Below are 13,142 nucleotides of genomic sequence, written 5' to 3'. Positions count from 1 at the left end.
CACACACACACACACACACACACACACACACACACACACACACACACACACACACACGTATTTCTGTTTGTGGGAACTTGCATTGACTTCCACTAATTTCTACAGTCTAGCGCTGACACCTGCCTTAAACCTAACCATGACCCACAACTGCGGTTTTCCTATGTGGACCACGAAATGTCCACGCAATGACAAATAGTCCTCACATGTATAGTGTAGCGCAGGGCTATTCAACTGGCGGCCCGCAGGCCAAATCCGGCCCACGAGTGACCAAAGCTCGGCCCGCCAATTGGTTCATTCATCTCTTAAGCCCAAACCCCCAGTTTTCTACTTTAATTACTCTAAGTTCTTTTAGTTAAACATAGACATGTTTGGTATCTGCAGAAACATCAGTATCTTAGATAGAAGCTGGTAAAAACCATTTCTATGCATCACACTCAAGACAGTTAAAACTACAAGCAATTGAAGACGGAACTATGAAAGTGAAAATAAAATTGGTTAAAAAATTTGGCAAGTCAGAGATGTCAAAATAATATTTGTGTCAAACAGGAGGCATAATGTGTTMTTTTTGTTTTTGATATTATTGAATTATGACTACTTTTATTGGGTTCTKTATGTTGTATTCATGATWAAATGCAGCAAAATAAACTATTTCAAAGGTAACAGATCTTTGTAATACTTGGTTTATTTACATAATAACTTTATTTGCTGGATGTYYGGCCCCTCAGCTGTTGACCTGCAGTAACTGTGGYCCCCGGAGCAATTTAGATGAATAGCCCTAATGTAGTGTAAAATGTGTCCATGCAAACAATAAGCACACTAATTGTGACAAAAACATTAACGGCCATAACTCAGTTACAACTGACAGAAAATATATATTGTGCTATAATAACATACTAGTAATCTGAAAATCTTTAAGAAAACATAAACAGTCCCTCATCGTGAGTCAATAATAATAAAATGTCAAATTAAATGTAAATAAATCAGTTTGAAGGCTAAAATCAGTGCAACACAACCAGGATAAACGTCAGCCCGTCAGTGATGGATGATATTGGATTTGCTGACAGACCAACACAGCCAGCGAGCTGAACACCAGCTCATATCCACATTAAGCAGACATATTTGTGTGTAGTTAATAAAAATTATAACGTGGAAGACAAAGTGAAGCAGATGGTGGACGGTTTAAAGTGTTGGCCGCTCGTCCTCTCTGTGGTCTCATCCAACAGCCTGAAAACTGCTCAGGCTCCCGAGTGTGGAGTTGACACGACTCTTCTGGGCTGCAGAGACTTTAATAAGAGTGAAAAGCACTCCTGAGGAAAATCAGAACCGCAGGCTAGAGAAACTTAGACCAGTTTTTGCTGCGCAGCTCCGACTGTGTGGGTCACAGAGGGCAGAGGCCTGTTTACAACATTTAATGTTGGACAAATATGTTAATAAATGAACATAAGCTTGAACAATATGTTTCAGGTCTTTAAACAGCATTAACCAGGTTTCATGTTTTCATTATAATAACTTTTTAGTGGTAAATTGTCTTTAGCTTATAAAGGCTTTGAAATTAAATGATTAGTGCCAGCTTTTCTAAAGGAGTGCATGTAGGTCACATGTCAGCCCTTTTGATCCTAACATTCAAAAGAAATGAAGTAACTGCTGCTAACTGGGGTTTTTCGCCGTGTTTTCTCTTTTATGTGAGATAAAAGGATATTTTTGCTTGATCCAAACTGAACTTAAGTGAAGCTTTTCATGCTGTTTTATAGGGGAATGTGCAGCAACATGAGCTGTTGTATAATAAAACTCTTAAACACGCCATTATGATTTTTGGGGGAAAAAAGGACGTAAAATGCGAAATTACATGAAAGAAACATCTGAAATGTCAACAAAACTTCTGCCTTTCTCTCCTCAAACTTCCTCTTCAGGTTGAGCATGTGGTTTGTGTTATTCACAGCTGATATACACGGCCCTGATCTATAAACCACACACGTCAAAGTCACCCTAATGTTTATAATCTGYGCCTCTCTATAATCTATTAACCACTCAAATATTCCTTTTACTGGGGAAACTTTTCCCTCAGCTGTCTTTCCACAAAAACACCCAGAGAGAAACAGATTATTATTTTTTTTTTTTTGCTGTTGGAGAGATGATCCAGTATTTGGCTGGAACATTTGATGAGAAATGACTACACCAGTATGAAACTAAATAACATWTACCACAACCTCTGAGGAGGAACTACAAAGCGAGGACCAAACAGGCGAGTGGGAGGAAAACAGGAGTATACAGCTCGCCTGTAATCGCAATTTCTGATGGCACGCCACGTAATTACAGCTCCGAGTGAACGCTGCGCGAAGGATCCATTTCTGGCTGAATTATGACCGTGTGTCTGATTCCATTTTGCCTCCTGGCTTCCTTCCTTTCACCCACAGCTGCAAAAGTGAAGGAAATAAAACTCCCTTTTTTCCACTAACGGGCTGGTAGGAAGAGTATGAAATACCTCCCATAGGAGAGATCATAGAAACAGCCTTTCTTCCCTTTGTTATTTTAGCAGGGCTTCAAAAAGAGCTTTAATCCTTTAAATGCTGCTGTGCCTGAATGAAAGATATATAAACGAGACGGAAAGAAGAGAAAGGAAAGATGAGCGGAAAAAAGAGAAAGTGAGAAGAAAGTTTAAGAAAGAGTGTTGAGGGGAAAAACCTTTGGGGAACCAAAAACTCAAACTTCTCATCAAACATTGAGACGACAACTGATCTAAAAAAAACAAATGTTTGTTTCAAAAAAAAAAAAAGTGACAAACTGCATTTCCATTGCAAATGTGCGCAAAACTTTGTCAATAATGTTAATGTAAAAAAAAAAACTGTTTCGCAATTGAGGTGTTTCCATTAAGTAAAAAAATGCTAATAAAGTCACGCGTGAATATGTTTGTTCTCGCGATAAGTCATTGCAAACATGGCAGCAATGGATGTAAACACTAGCATAAGTGCGACCACAACCCTAGAGCTCATCATCAGCCATCAGAGGAGACGTCGGCATCTTATCGAGGCTTTCGAGCGACAAGCCCCTACTTGGGAGCGGCTACGTATGTTGTGTTTTTGGGAAATTGTAGTCAGTGAGTTTACTACTTTCTTTTACAACTTCAGTGATTTTACTACTACTTCTATTTCCTTTTATCTTCTTCTTTGTTGTCTTTTTCACCAGTAGAAACATCCGGTTGTTGATCATGTGACTCCCATGATGCAAAAAAAAGTGTTTCCATTGCAGTTTTGCAAAACACACCAATTTTGATACGGCCGGAAAACCCCCTCATCCTGACGTGTTTCCAGTGAGCAAATTTATTTTCATAATTCTAATTTGCACATTTTCATGGTCAATGGAAACGCAGCTACTGCCATCAGCTGATGGAGCAGGAGATGTACCGTGTTGGGCGTGTAAGGCAAGCCGTAGAATTTCTCCTGCATYTCCTTCAGGATATCTGTGGTGGAGCGGTTCTGAGGTCTGCCATGGTAAATCTGGTCCAAGACTGCATAGAAAATCTAAGAAAAAAACAACAACAGGGATTTAAACATGTTCAAATGTAAAAGGACTTATATATATACACACACACATACACATACATATATAGGTGTGTCTCAGATCAACTCGTTTTAAGGCTGTCTCTTTAAATCTAAACAAGATACTTCGCACCTACTCAGGAAGTGGAGAGACTAAATTCAACTTTTCTGCACTCCTAGAGACTCAAAGTACACAAATAAATGTATTTAACTACTAAAAAAGTGGATTTGATACGTCCACTTTAAGTTATAAAGTTTATAATGGATTTTGGGCAGGATCTTCAAAAATTCTTCAGAAATTCTCTACTTGTTTTAGATGAATGACATTAAATGATTTTACAGTACAAAATACATTAGTCAGTTCAGAAATCAGATGATTATTTAGCAACCGTGATTATCCAAAAGATTTTTCCCCGATTGTCTCCGGGTCAGGAAGAGGTCCTGACCGAAGTGGAGGAGTTTAAGTATCTGGGGGGGCCTTCTTAATGAATGAAGGAAGAATGAAGCAGGAGATCGACAGGTGGATTGGTGCTGCGTCTCCAGACATGCGGGCGCTGTACCAGTCTGTCGTGGTGAAGCTCTCGATTTACCGGTCGGTCTACGTTCCTACCCTCACGAGCTTTGGTAGTGACCGAAAGAACGAAATCGCAGATACAAGTTAGGGTTGGGCAACATTGGCAAAAAAATTAATCACCATTAATTGTGGTATTTAGCCGATAACGATTAATTTGATGATTAATCCCCTGGAGTCCCTGGACACCCTTATGTCCTAGTCACATGACCCATTTAGTGGGAAAGATTTGCTATTTGTAAAAAAATTGTTCCAAATTGTGTGAAAATTACAGATTTCAGTCTATACATCATATTTTAAATTGTGTTTATAGATAAATAAATTACAGAACTTTATTTTTAATGTTCATCATATTTGAAGCGGAGAGGAGCAACAAGCAGACTGACCGGGAAAATCTCCAGTCAGTCTGCCTGGTGGCATTAATCGTATTGATCGTCAAGTGCCAAAAAGTAATCGATTAATATTTTTCTGACGATTAATTGCACATGATACGATTATGCCCAACCCTAATACAAGTGGCCGAAATGTTTCCTTTGCAGGGTGTCTGGGCTCTCCCTTAGAGATAGGGTGAGAAGCTCGGTCATCCGGGAGGGACTCAGAGTAGAGCCGCTGCTCCTCCACGTCGAGAGAAGCCAGTTGAGGTGGTTCATCTGGTTAGGATGCCTCCTGGACGGTTCCCTGGTGAGGTGTTCCGGGCATGTCCCACTGGGAGGAGGCCAAGAGGAAGACCCAGGACACGCTGGAGGGACTATGTTTCTCAGCTGGCCTGGGAACACCTTGGGATTCCCCCAGATGAGCTGACCCAAGTGGCTGGGGAGAGGGAAGTCTGGGTGTCTCTGCTTAGGCCGCTGCCCCCACGACCCGACCCCGGATAAGGGGAAGAAAACGGACGGATTATCCAAAAGTATTGAATAATTATATTTGTAAAGGTTTTACCTGTTGCTGGGTGTCTGCTGCTCCACACACCTTTTTGGACTCACACAGGCGAGCCACCATACTCTCAGGCAGAGGCTGACGACACAAAGAGCACATCTGTTATTAAACCACCTAAAACACCAAATGCAGCTCTTCTAAGCCTCATTCATAAGACAGTTCAGTCAAGGACTGATGTGTTTTCTGTCCTCTTCCGAGCATTCAGAAAAAAACACAAAGGCAGAAAGGCGAGTAAAACGAGCCCCCAAGCCAGGTAGTATCAGAGCTGGGCTTGAACCCGACAGACCGGCTTGTGAAAAAGCAACCCGTGGTTGTGGCTCGGAAAATGATGAGCTGATCAGTGAGCGACCGCAGGGTTAATCAACAAACAGATTTATTACTGAGGGAATATCAGAGATGACACAAAACAGCAACTTTACAGTTAGTTTTAAAAACATTGAACCACAGGGTCACTAAAGTAAGTTTATTTAGTTGGTACAAGGCAAACGCCCGGCACACAATAAATATGTAGCGATCTTCTCCACGCCTCTTGGTTCTGCACTGCTGGGTTAATTTCTGAATGTGTACATGTGAGCAGGACCTGGCCTCCTTCTCCTGTGAATTTATGAATAACCAGAGGGAGCTTAAAGCTGCACCGGTCTGTACGACGATTTTACAGACCTGTCTTATGAAAGAGGCTCCAGTCACCCCGAGTGTGTGAGTGTACCTGTCCGCTTTCATAGTGACGTGCGAACTGGCTGACGACTCTGTAGTCTGTGGCGAAGTACTCCATGAGGATGGAGGGGACTTCAGCAAAATCGGTCGCACATCTGGTTCCTAAAAGAACAACAACAGAACTTCAAACAAAATGTGTCTGACTTCATCCTTGCTTTGAGAGTTGAGGCAGAGAAGATTTGCTTTGCTATTCACGCTAAACTTGATGCTTTTAAAGGAAAAAAAATACAGAAAAGAGCACAAAACATGCTGTTTTGAGATTTTAGGATTAAAACAAAGTTTGGTAACATCAGATAGAAATAAATAAAAAAAAAAGCTGAGGGAAGAAACAATTAAGTTTCTTGTAATATTTCAGTTTTTATAACTTTTATTTCAGAAGCTTTTCAGAGTAAACCTGGTGTTCACTACAGAACCAGTCTCCAGGTAAATGATATTAGGCTAAAATCCATTAAGGATCTTAAATTACTGGGCCTTCAACTATTTCTTCTGACACACGAAACTGAAGTTTTAACGATCTAAACCTTTCCTCGGGGCTCACGCTCGATCGGATTTACCTTCCATTTTAAAGTCAGCACTCTGTAACTAAAAACCTTCAGCTCTGCATCAAACTATGTCATTCTAGCAGGTGACATTTGGGACAACACAGCCATCATTTACAGAAAAAAAAAAACTTATAAAATGTCAAATAAGAATCTCATTACCAACTGTTGGTTTGTTACTTCACTAAATCCTGTCCTACTTTCCAAAGTAGACCAAAACGTTTCAGTTTTGTGAACAGTGTGTGTGTGTGTGTGTGTGTGTGTGTGTGTGTGTGTGTGTGTGTGTGTGTGTGTGTTTCAACCTGTCACGTGCTGGTAGTGAGTGCGTCCCAGCATGGAGTGCATGGCGTGGCCCATCTCATGGAAGAGGTTCTCCATCATGCACGGGGTGAGCAGGGTGGGGGCGCTCTCTGTGGGGTGGGGCAGGCTGAGCATCAGCACCACGACCGGCAGCTGGTACTGACCCGTCTCCTGGGACCAGCGACCGCCACGRATGGTGAAGTGACAGTCCTGGGAGGGAGGTCGTACGAGGAGGCGGAGAGATTTAAAACAGACGCGAATCGAACTTTGAAGAACACAAACTTTCTGCATAGTTACCGTATTTACCTAAAAATAATCACATTTCATAATGTATTTACTCAGACACAAAGAAATGTTTTAAATGTGCATTTACTGACCAACACGTTCCAGTTGTAGTGTGGTTTCATGAATTTATATCTTGTGAATTATTGTATTTTGTGAAAAAGTAATTAAATTGCTATGCAAAAAACAAAACCAACAACATGCAGAGTGAGAGTTTTGCCTGTACCTGATGAGGTTTATCTCTCCGGTGGAAAAAGTCACAGTAGATGTAGCCCAACCGTCCCTCTGTCTCGTGCACCACAGCCTTCACACACAAACATTTTGGTTTAAAACAAGGAATAAAAGCGGTACTTGACACCAATGATAAATTTACTCTTGGGCTCAGGACTTCACTCACCAGTTTGCGGACGTCTTCGCTCCACACTTCTCCAGATCCGGGGTGCTCGGACATGAGGGAGACGCCGTACAGCTGAGAGAAAAGGTTGTTCAAACCCTCCATGCATGCKCCCAGAGACAAGTAGGGACTGTACAAACTGGGGTCGATGTTGTACCTGGAAGGAGCACAAGACGATTGACAATTTTACTATTAATCTAAATCTTTTTCCTCCTAAAAAGGACTATTTTATAGAATTCTTGCTAAGCCGCTAGCTTCTAGTATTAAGGCCAAGTAATTTGCATTAGGGTTGGGCATGATCGTATCGTGTGCAATTAACTGACAGAAAAACAAGCATTATTTTTTTGGCACTTGATGATTAATACGATTAATGCCAGCAGGCAGGCAGACTGGAGATTTCTCTGGTCAGTCTGCTTGTTGCTCCTCTCTGCTTCAAATATGACGAATATTAAATAAAAGGTTCTGTAATTTATTTATCTATCCACACAATTTAAAATTTGATGTATAGCCTGAAATCTGTCATTTTGACACAATTTGGAACAGATTTTTATGGCGAGCAAATCTTTCCCACTAAATTGGTCATGTGACTAGGACATAAGGGTGTCCAGGGACTCGTTGTCGGCTAAATACCACAATTAAATCGTGATTAAATTTTTTTTGCCAATATTGCCCAACGCTAATTTACAGTGATTAGCTTTGTCATTTACATTTCTATTTTTCTATCAAATGAGATGAAGACATTTACAGGCAACTTTCARTTCAAGCACTAAAGAACTGTGTTTGTGGTCAACATACCTTCCACAGAGAGAGAAATAAAATCATACAATCAACTAATGATTCTCAGAGCTATGAGATCCATCCATCCAACCATCCATCCATCCATCCAACCATCCATCCATCATCCATCCAACCATCCATCCAACCATCCATCCATCCATCCATCCATCCATCGTTTAAAATAGAACCACTCAAGCTACTTGAAAGACGTTTTAGATAAAGACCACAAACCAAAATGGAGACCAAGCTTAAACACAACATCTGTGTATTATTAGTGATTAATAACAGACTGCTGCTGAAGTCTCCATCTTTGAGCGTTCATCTGCAGTCACAGAGGCAACAAGTGCAGGAAAAAAACAACTGAGACTCAAAACGTATCACGATATAAGTGTTTCATATCAGTCCACATTGATAATTATTGATTAGTTTTTGTTTTACCCATTTGAAAAAAGGACCAGGAGGAAAAAAAAAGTCTGATTAATCCTGACAAACTGGTGRCGTGACCTTTCCTCTTTTATCCACAACTTCCTCTCCACCGAGGCGTTCCCAGAGCAAGGTCTGGGTCCACCCCTGGGTGTCTTTCCAGTAGGACGTGCCTGGATAATCTCCAAATGAAAGCATCTAGGACAAATCTTAATCAGATGCTTGAACCACCTCAACTGACACTGAGGATGTGAAGGAGCAGCAGCTCCCCCCAGATCAGGGGTCTGCAACCTTTATGATCAAAACAGCCATTTCAGCTACTTGGCTCACTAATAAAATGTGTTCAGAGCTGCAAAACAAGCTACAACTATGATTATCAACTAGTGGGTCGTGGGCCTTTTCAGGAACTTTTATGGCCAGTGGAGGTGACATTATAAAACTAAAAAAATTTATTGTGAATTTTATTATGTATTATTATTTTGCACATCAGGACAAATGAAAAGAACATATTCATGTAAACAAGGAAAATACTGTACATAGTTTATATCGAATTTCATAAAAACTAGTAAAACTTAACTATTCCGACATATCTTTTTCCTAATTCTTATTATGTAGTCTTCAAATTCTTTAAAAGGTAATTCTGATGGATTTGAGAGAAAGATCATAGAAAGAAGTTGGATTATTTAAGTAAACAACAGGCTAGCATGAGCTAACATGTCTTATTTTATGTATCAGTATTAATCACATATTTGCATATGGATTCCTGTTGTGAGTAAAAAACAAAACAATATATATATACAGTATTTTCTGTTATGTTTGGTCACATTTTCAAAGAGCCACATGTGGCTTTAGAGCCGCAGGTTGCAGACCCCTGCACCCAGATGATGGAGCCCCTCACCCTGCACTGATCAATAAATCCAAAAACATCTCTTCAGGTGTGTTACATTCTGATCTTAATCAGCTTTAACCTCGATAAAATTGCACCACGTGCATTTAAAAACATATAAACTGATAACTAACTTTCAATAGAACAAACCATAACTGATCTTAAACAGGAGTGGACAGTGAAACTGCTCCCATGCTTCTCCTGTAACACCTTTTGTCACAAGAGACACCTGAGGAAGAAACTGTTTGCACTGAACAACATGGGAATACAATCATAGACCCATCGRGGAAACAAAACAACAGATCAACATGTCTTTATTAAACAACAGCAGGCTGGAAAAACAAGTTTTAGGAAAACACAACTCTCACCTTTCAGCWCGCAACACACCGCTGAGGAATGGATGATCCCAGGGCATGAGCTCCTATCAACACAGTGATTATTCACATTTTTCACCTTTTAAAATAYGACAGAATCAAAGCAATTCACACGAAACAAACTGAATTATAGCGTCAGTTTAACACAAATAAAAACACACTGGATTGTAATACAAGACTACAAGATGTGAAGAAAACTCACAGAGTTACGAGGGTTGAGTTTTTTCTTCATGTCTCTCATCATCTGAAAATCTTTTGCTGTTCTGAGAGATAAAAGGAAGAAGAAGAAAAAAAGAACAGCACGTTAGGAGTAAACTGACTAGAGGCATTAATTCCTGGCTGTGCGCGCCTCTTTCTGCTCRGGGTCAACAGGGGCCAGAACCTATCCCAGCATGCATTTGGCTGAAGGCAGGGAAACACCCTGGACTGGCTGCCAGGCTAACAAGCTCACRATCATTCCTGTGGGTAATTTAGACTCTCCTGGTCCACCTGACACGCATATTTCTGGACCGTTTGAGTAATCCACCACACAAAGGATACAGTTGCATGAAACGGGAACACAAAACGCCCGAGGCTTTCGAAATGTGAATCATACTGATAAAAACTAATCTATTAAATCTCTATATTCTGATCTGCAAATGTCTAGTTTTTTAATAAACAGCTCATTATGGTATTAGCTGTAAAGGCATACATTAAAGGGACAGTTCAGATCTTTAAAAGTGGGCTTTTGCAGAAAGATAATGAACAATTATTATCCATCTACTTTAAAACAGGGGTGTCCAAAAATGGTTCTCGAGGGACGCCATCCTGCATGTTTTACTTGTTTCTCTGCTCCAACACACCTGCATCAGTGACTGAATCACCTCTTCAAGTTCTGCAGAAGCCTGTTTCACCCACTCATTCAAATCAGCAGTGYTGGAGCAGAGAAACAYCTAAAGCCTGCAGGATAGCGGCCCTCGAGGAYCAGATTTGGAYGCCCCTGGTTCATAAAGTAGCATCTGAATACACCTCTGTGAGATTTTCAGGACTGTAAGGTGGTAAATGTCCAACTGGGTCTCGACTCAGATTAGCCTTTAGCTCGTTCGTGTGGTCAGAAGAGAATTGCTTCTCCAAACTGAAGATGTTGAACTTTCCACAACATGTAACATATTAATTATTCATCAAGTTTCCAGCTTCAAAGGATGCCTTTAAAGTCTTTAATAATCACTTAAAGAGGACCATACCTGTCTGACAGCTTGTCTGTTAACAACTGCAGGAAGCTCATCACCGTTTCTGTTGAAGGTCAGAAGGATAAAAAAAGCTTAAACATTTTAAGACTTTAAAGAAAGCACAGCTCTGCAACCTGGACGGCTGAGCCAAGACTTAATTCTTTTCAAACAGTCGCAGAGGATATTACATAAGAAAAGTTTAACAATCCACCTGGGGTTTTGGCCATGGTTCCCTTTAGAGCTCTGTGTGCGTACGACTCGTAGCCCACCAGTGTGGCCAGTTTGTATCTGCATTTCAGCACCTYCTCTAGACACTCCATCAGGTCTGCGTTAGGGTAGAGGTAAATCCTGTAGGCAATCTCTCGAAGCTGCGTGGTGGGACGAGGAGAGCTAAACTTATTTTAAAGTCACCACATAAACAACGCTGGAAAAATAGGATCAGCAGCTGCAATTATTCCTAAATAACAGTTTGATTTCTTCCTAGAGTAAATATGTTCCAACAAACTATTTATACTCTCACTGTGGATGAAAACTCTTATAGAGTATTTCTAAATTAATTTACTCAAAACCAGCCTTAAAAAAAAAACACACTTAGGATCTGAGTGGCAATGGCACCACCTGCTGGACAACAGGTGAAATGCTTCAGTTGTGACATACCAGATCATCCGGGGAATCTGCGTGTAACCCCCCAACTTGAATGAAGCTCCCCTCGTTTGCAAAGTGCACCCGTAGGTGTTCAGGAATGACGGACTTTGCGATTCTGTTCGGCATGTGAGAGCCGATCAGAAACTCGTTGTTCAGATCCAGCAGCTTCACGTGAAGGTCGACAGCTTCTTTCCTCTGCAGGGGAACAAGGGAACGCATAAATACATTTCTACACAGCAAGAAAAAAAAAAAAAAAAAGAAAAAGGCAGAGATTGTTAAAGTGCCTGGGACATTATTTTTTTGTAATAAATGTGAATGTGTTTTTGGAAATAGAACACTGATAACATACTGCAAAACAAATTTCACGCCGTTGAAATGAACAGCTGTTGAGATATTTGCATGTGAAGAAACAGGAAGTGATGTCAAAGAGAAATATCTGCATGTAAACAGAGCAATGATACAATAATTAGAGAAGAATCTGATGTTTTTTAGATTATTTTGAGTCACTATCAGAGAGATGAAAAGTTTAAATAAGATTGTTTCAATAAAGACCAGTTTCTTTCCTAAAGAGTTCCCCTTTGATGTCATTTCCTGTTTCACTTTTCTGAGCCAAATTCAAGAAAAAATATGCCAGTTATGAGACAAAATGGGTAAAATCATGTGTATTATGCTAACTTTCTTAAATATAAATACGTTTTCTTTGACTTTTTGTAGTTGAAGGATAAGCAAGTCACAGGCCCTTTAAAGGAGTTGTCTTGAAAATTATTTTCTCCTTACGTTTTAATAACTCACCAGTTTGTCATCCAGATGAATCCCACTGATCTCAAAGTCAAACATGAACAACTCGGCCACTCGCCTGAGAAAACAAGCACACAACATCTAAACATTATAATACATGTTTGGAAATGTGTCTTATGCAATAGTCTAAAATTCTTCTACAGTACTGTAAAGAGCTGCTCGTTTATTCACATTTCTCATCCAACCAGCCACATTTTTTGTCATTTTTTGAGTAACCAGGGTCAATCTTTTGTACTTTTTAAATTTTTCACTTATTTTCTGTCGATGTTTGTTTCTGTTTCCCTTATATTTTGTATAAACTTCTATAACGTCCTTATAAAAGACCTTTTTTTTATTAAAACAATCAAAATAGATACAATGTTTTTAGTTTTCTTTGCGGATTGTTTTAATCTGTCCTCAGCAGTGTGGACTCAGAGCTCAGACATTTTTGTTAGTGTGATTCGYCATTTTTAAATCATCACTGTAGCCAAAACTGAAGAACTACATCAGTCAGGCTTCTTCTATCACTTCCTCTCTTTATAAATTAAAAGCTGCTAAAAGAACTGGACAAGAAGAGGAGATGAAAAAGTGGTCAATATTCAAGAAAGAAAGATCTACAAAAAGACAACTTAAGACCTCTTTAATGTATACAAGTCTGCCAGCTGGAGGTAAAATGTAAAGAGCAGAAGAATAAAAGAAAGAAAGAAAGAAAGAAAGAAAGAAAGAAAGAAAGAAAGAAAGAAAGAAAGAAAGAAAGAAAGAAAGAAAGAAAGAAAGAAAGAA

The 13,142-nt window shown here is 39.9% G+C and overlaps 1 protein-coding gene across 1 annotated transcript in view; it reads right to left on the bottom strand.

Annotated features, from left to right (window-relative positions):
* Positions 1–13,142, bottom strand: part of LOC106533599 (mitochondrial intermediate peptidase) — a 32,528-nt gene that overhangs the window by 16,872 nt on the left and 2,514 nt on the right. Inside the window, exons 5-16 of the mRNA XM_014029963.1 lie at positions 12,375–12,438; positions 11,595–11,777; positions 11,149–11,305; positions 10,953–11,001; positions 9,932–9,992; positions 9,724–9,776; positions 7,273–7,426; positions 7,102–7,179; positions 6,596–6,803; positions 5,747–5,856; positions 5,044–5,118; positions 3,402–3,518 (exon numbers count right to left, since the gene is read on the bottom strand). Of these exons, the coding sequence (XP_013885417.1) occupies positions 3,402–3,518; positions 5,044–5,118; positions 5,747–5,856; positions 6,596–6,803; positions 7,102–7,179; positions 7,273–7,426; positions 9,724–9,776; positions 9,932–9,992; positions 10,953–11,001; positions 11,149–11,305; positions 11,595–11,777; positions 12,375–12,438 (1,309 nt within the window). The remainder of the gene's footprint in view (positions 1–3,401; positions 3,519–5,043; positions 5,119–5,746; positions 5,857–6,595; positions 6,804–7,101; positions 7,180–7,272; positions 7,427–9,723; positions 9,777–9,931; positions 9,993–10,952; positions 11,002–11,148; positions 11,306–11,594; positions 11,778–12,374; positions 12,439–13,142) is intronic.

The sequence above is a fragment of the Austrofundulus limnaeus genome, unplaced genomic scaffold (genome assembly GCF_001266775.1).
Source record: "Austrofundulus limnaeus strain Quisiro unplaced genomic scaffold, Austrofundulus_limnaeus-1.0 Scaffold980, whole genome shotgun sequence".
Lineage (NCBI taxonomy): Eukaryota > Metazoa > Chordata > Actinopteri > Cyprinodontiformes > Rivulidae > Austrofundulus > Austrofundulus limnaeus.
Note: the sequence above shows the minus strand (reverse complement) of the source record. Positions and strands in the feature narration are given on the sequence as shown.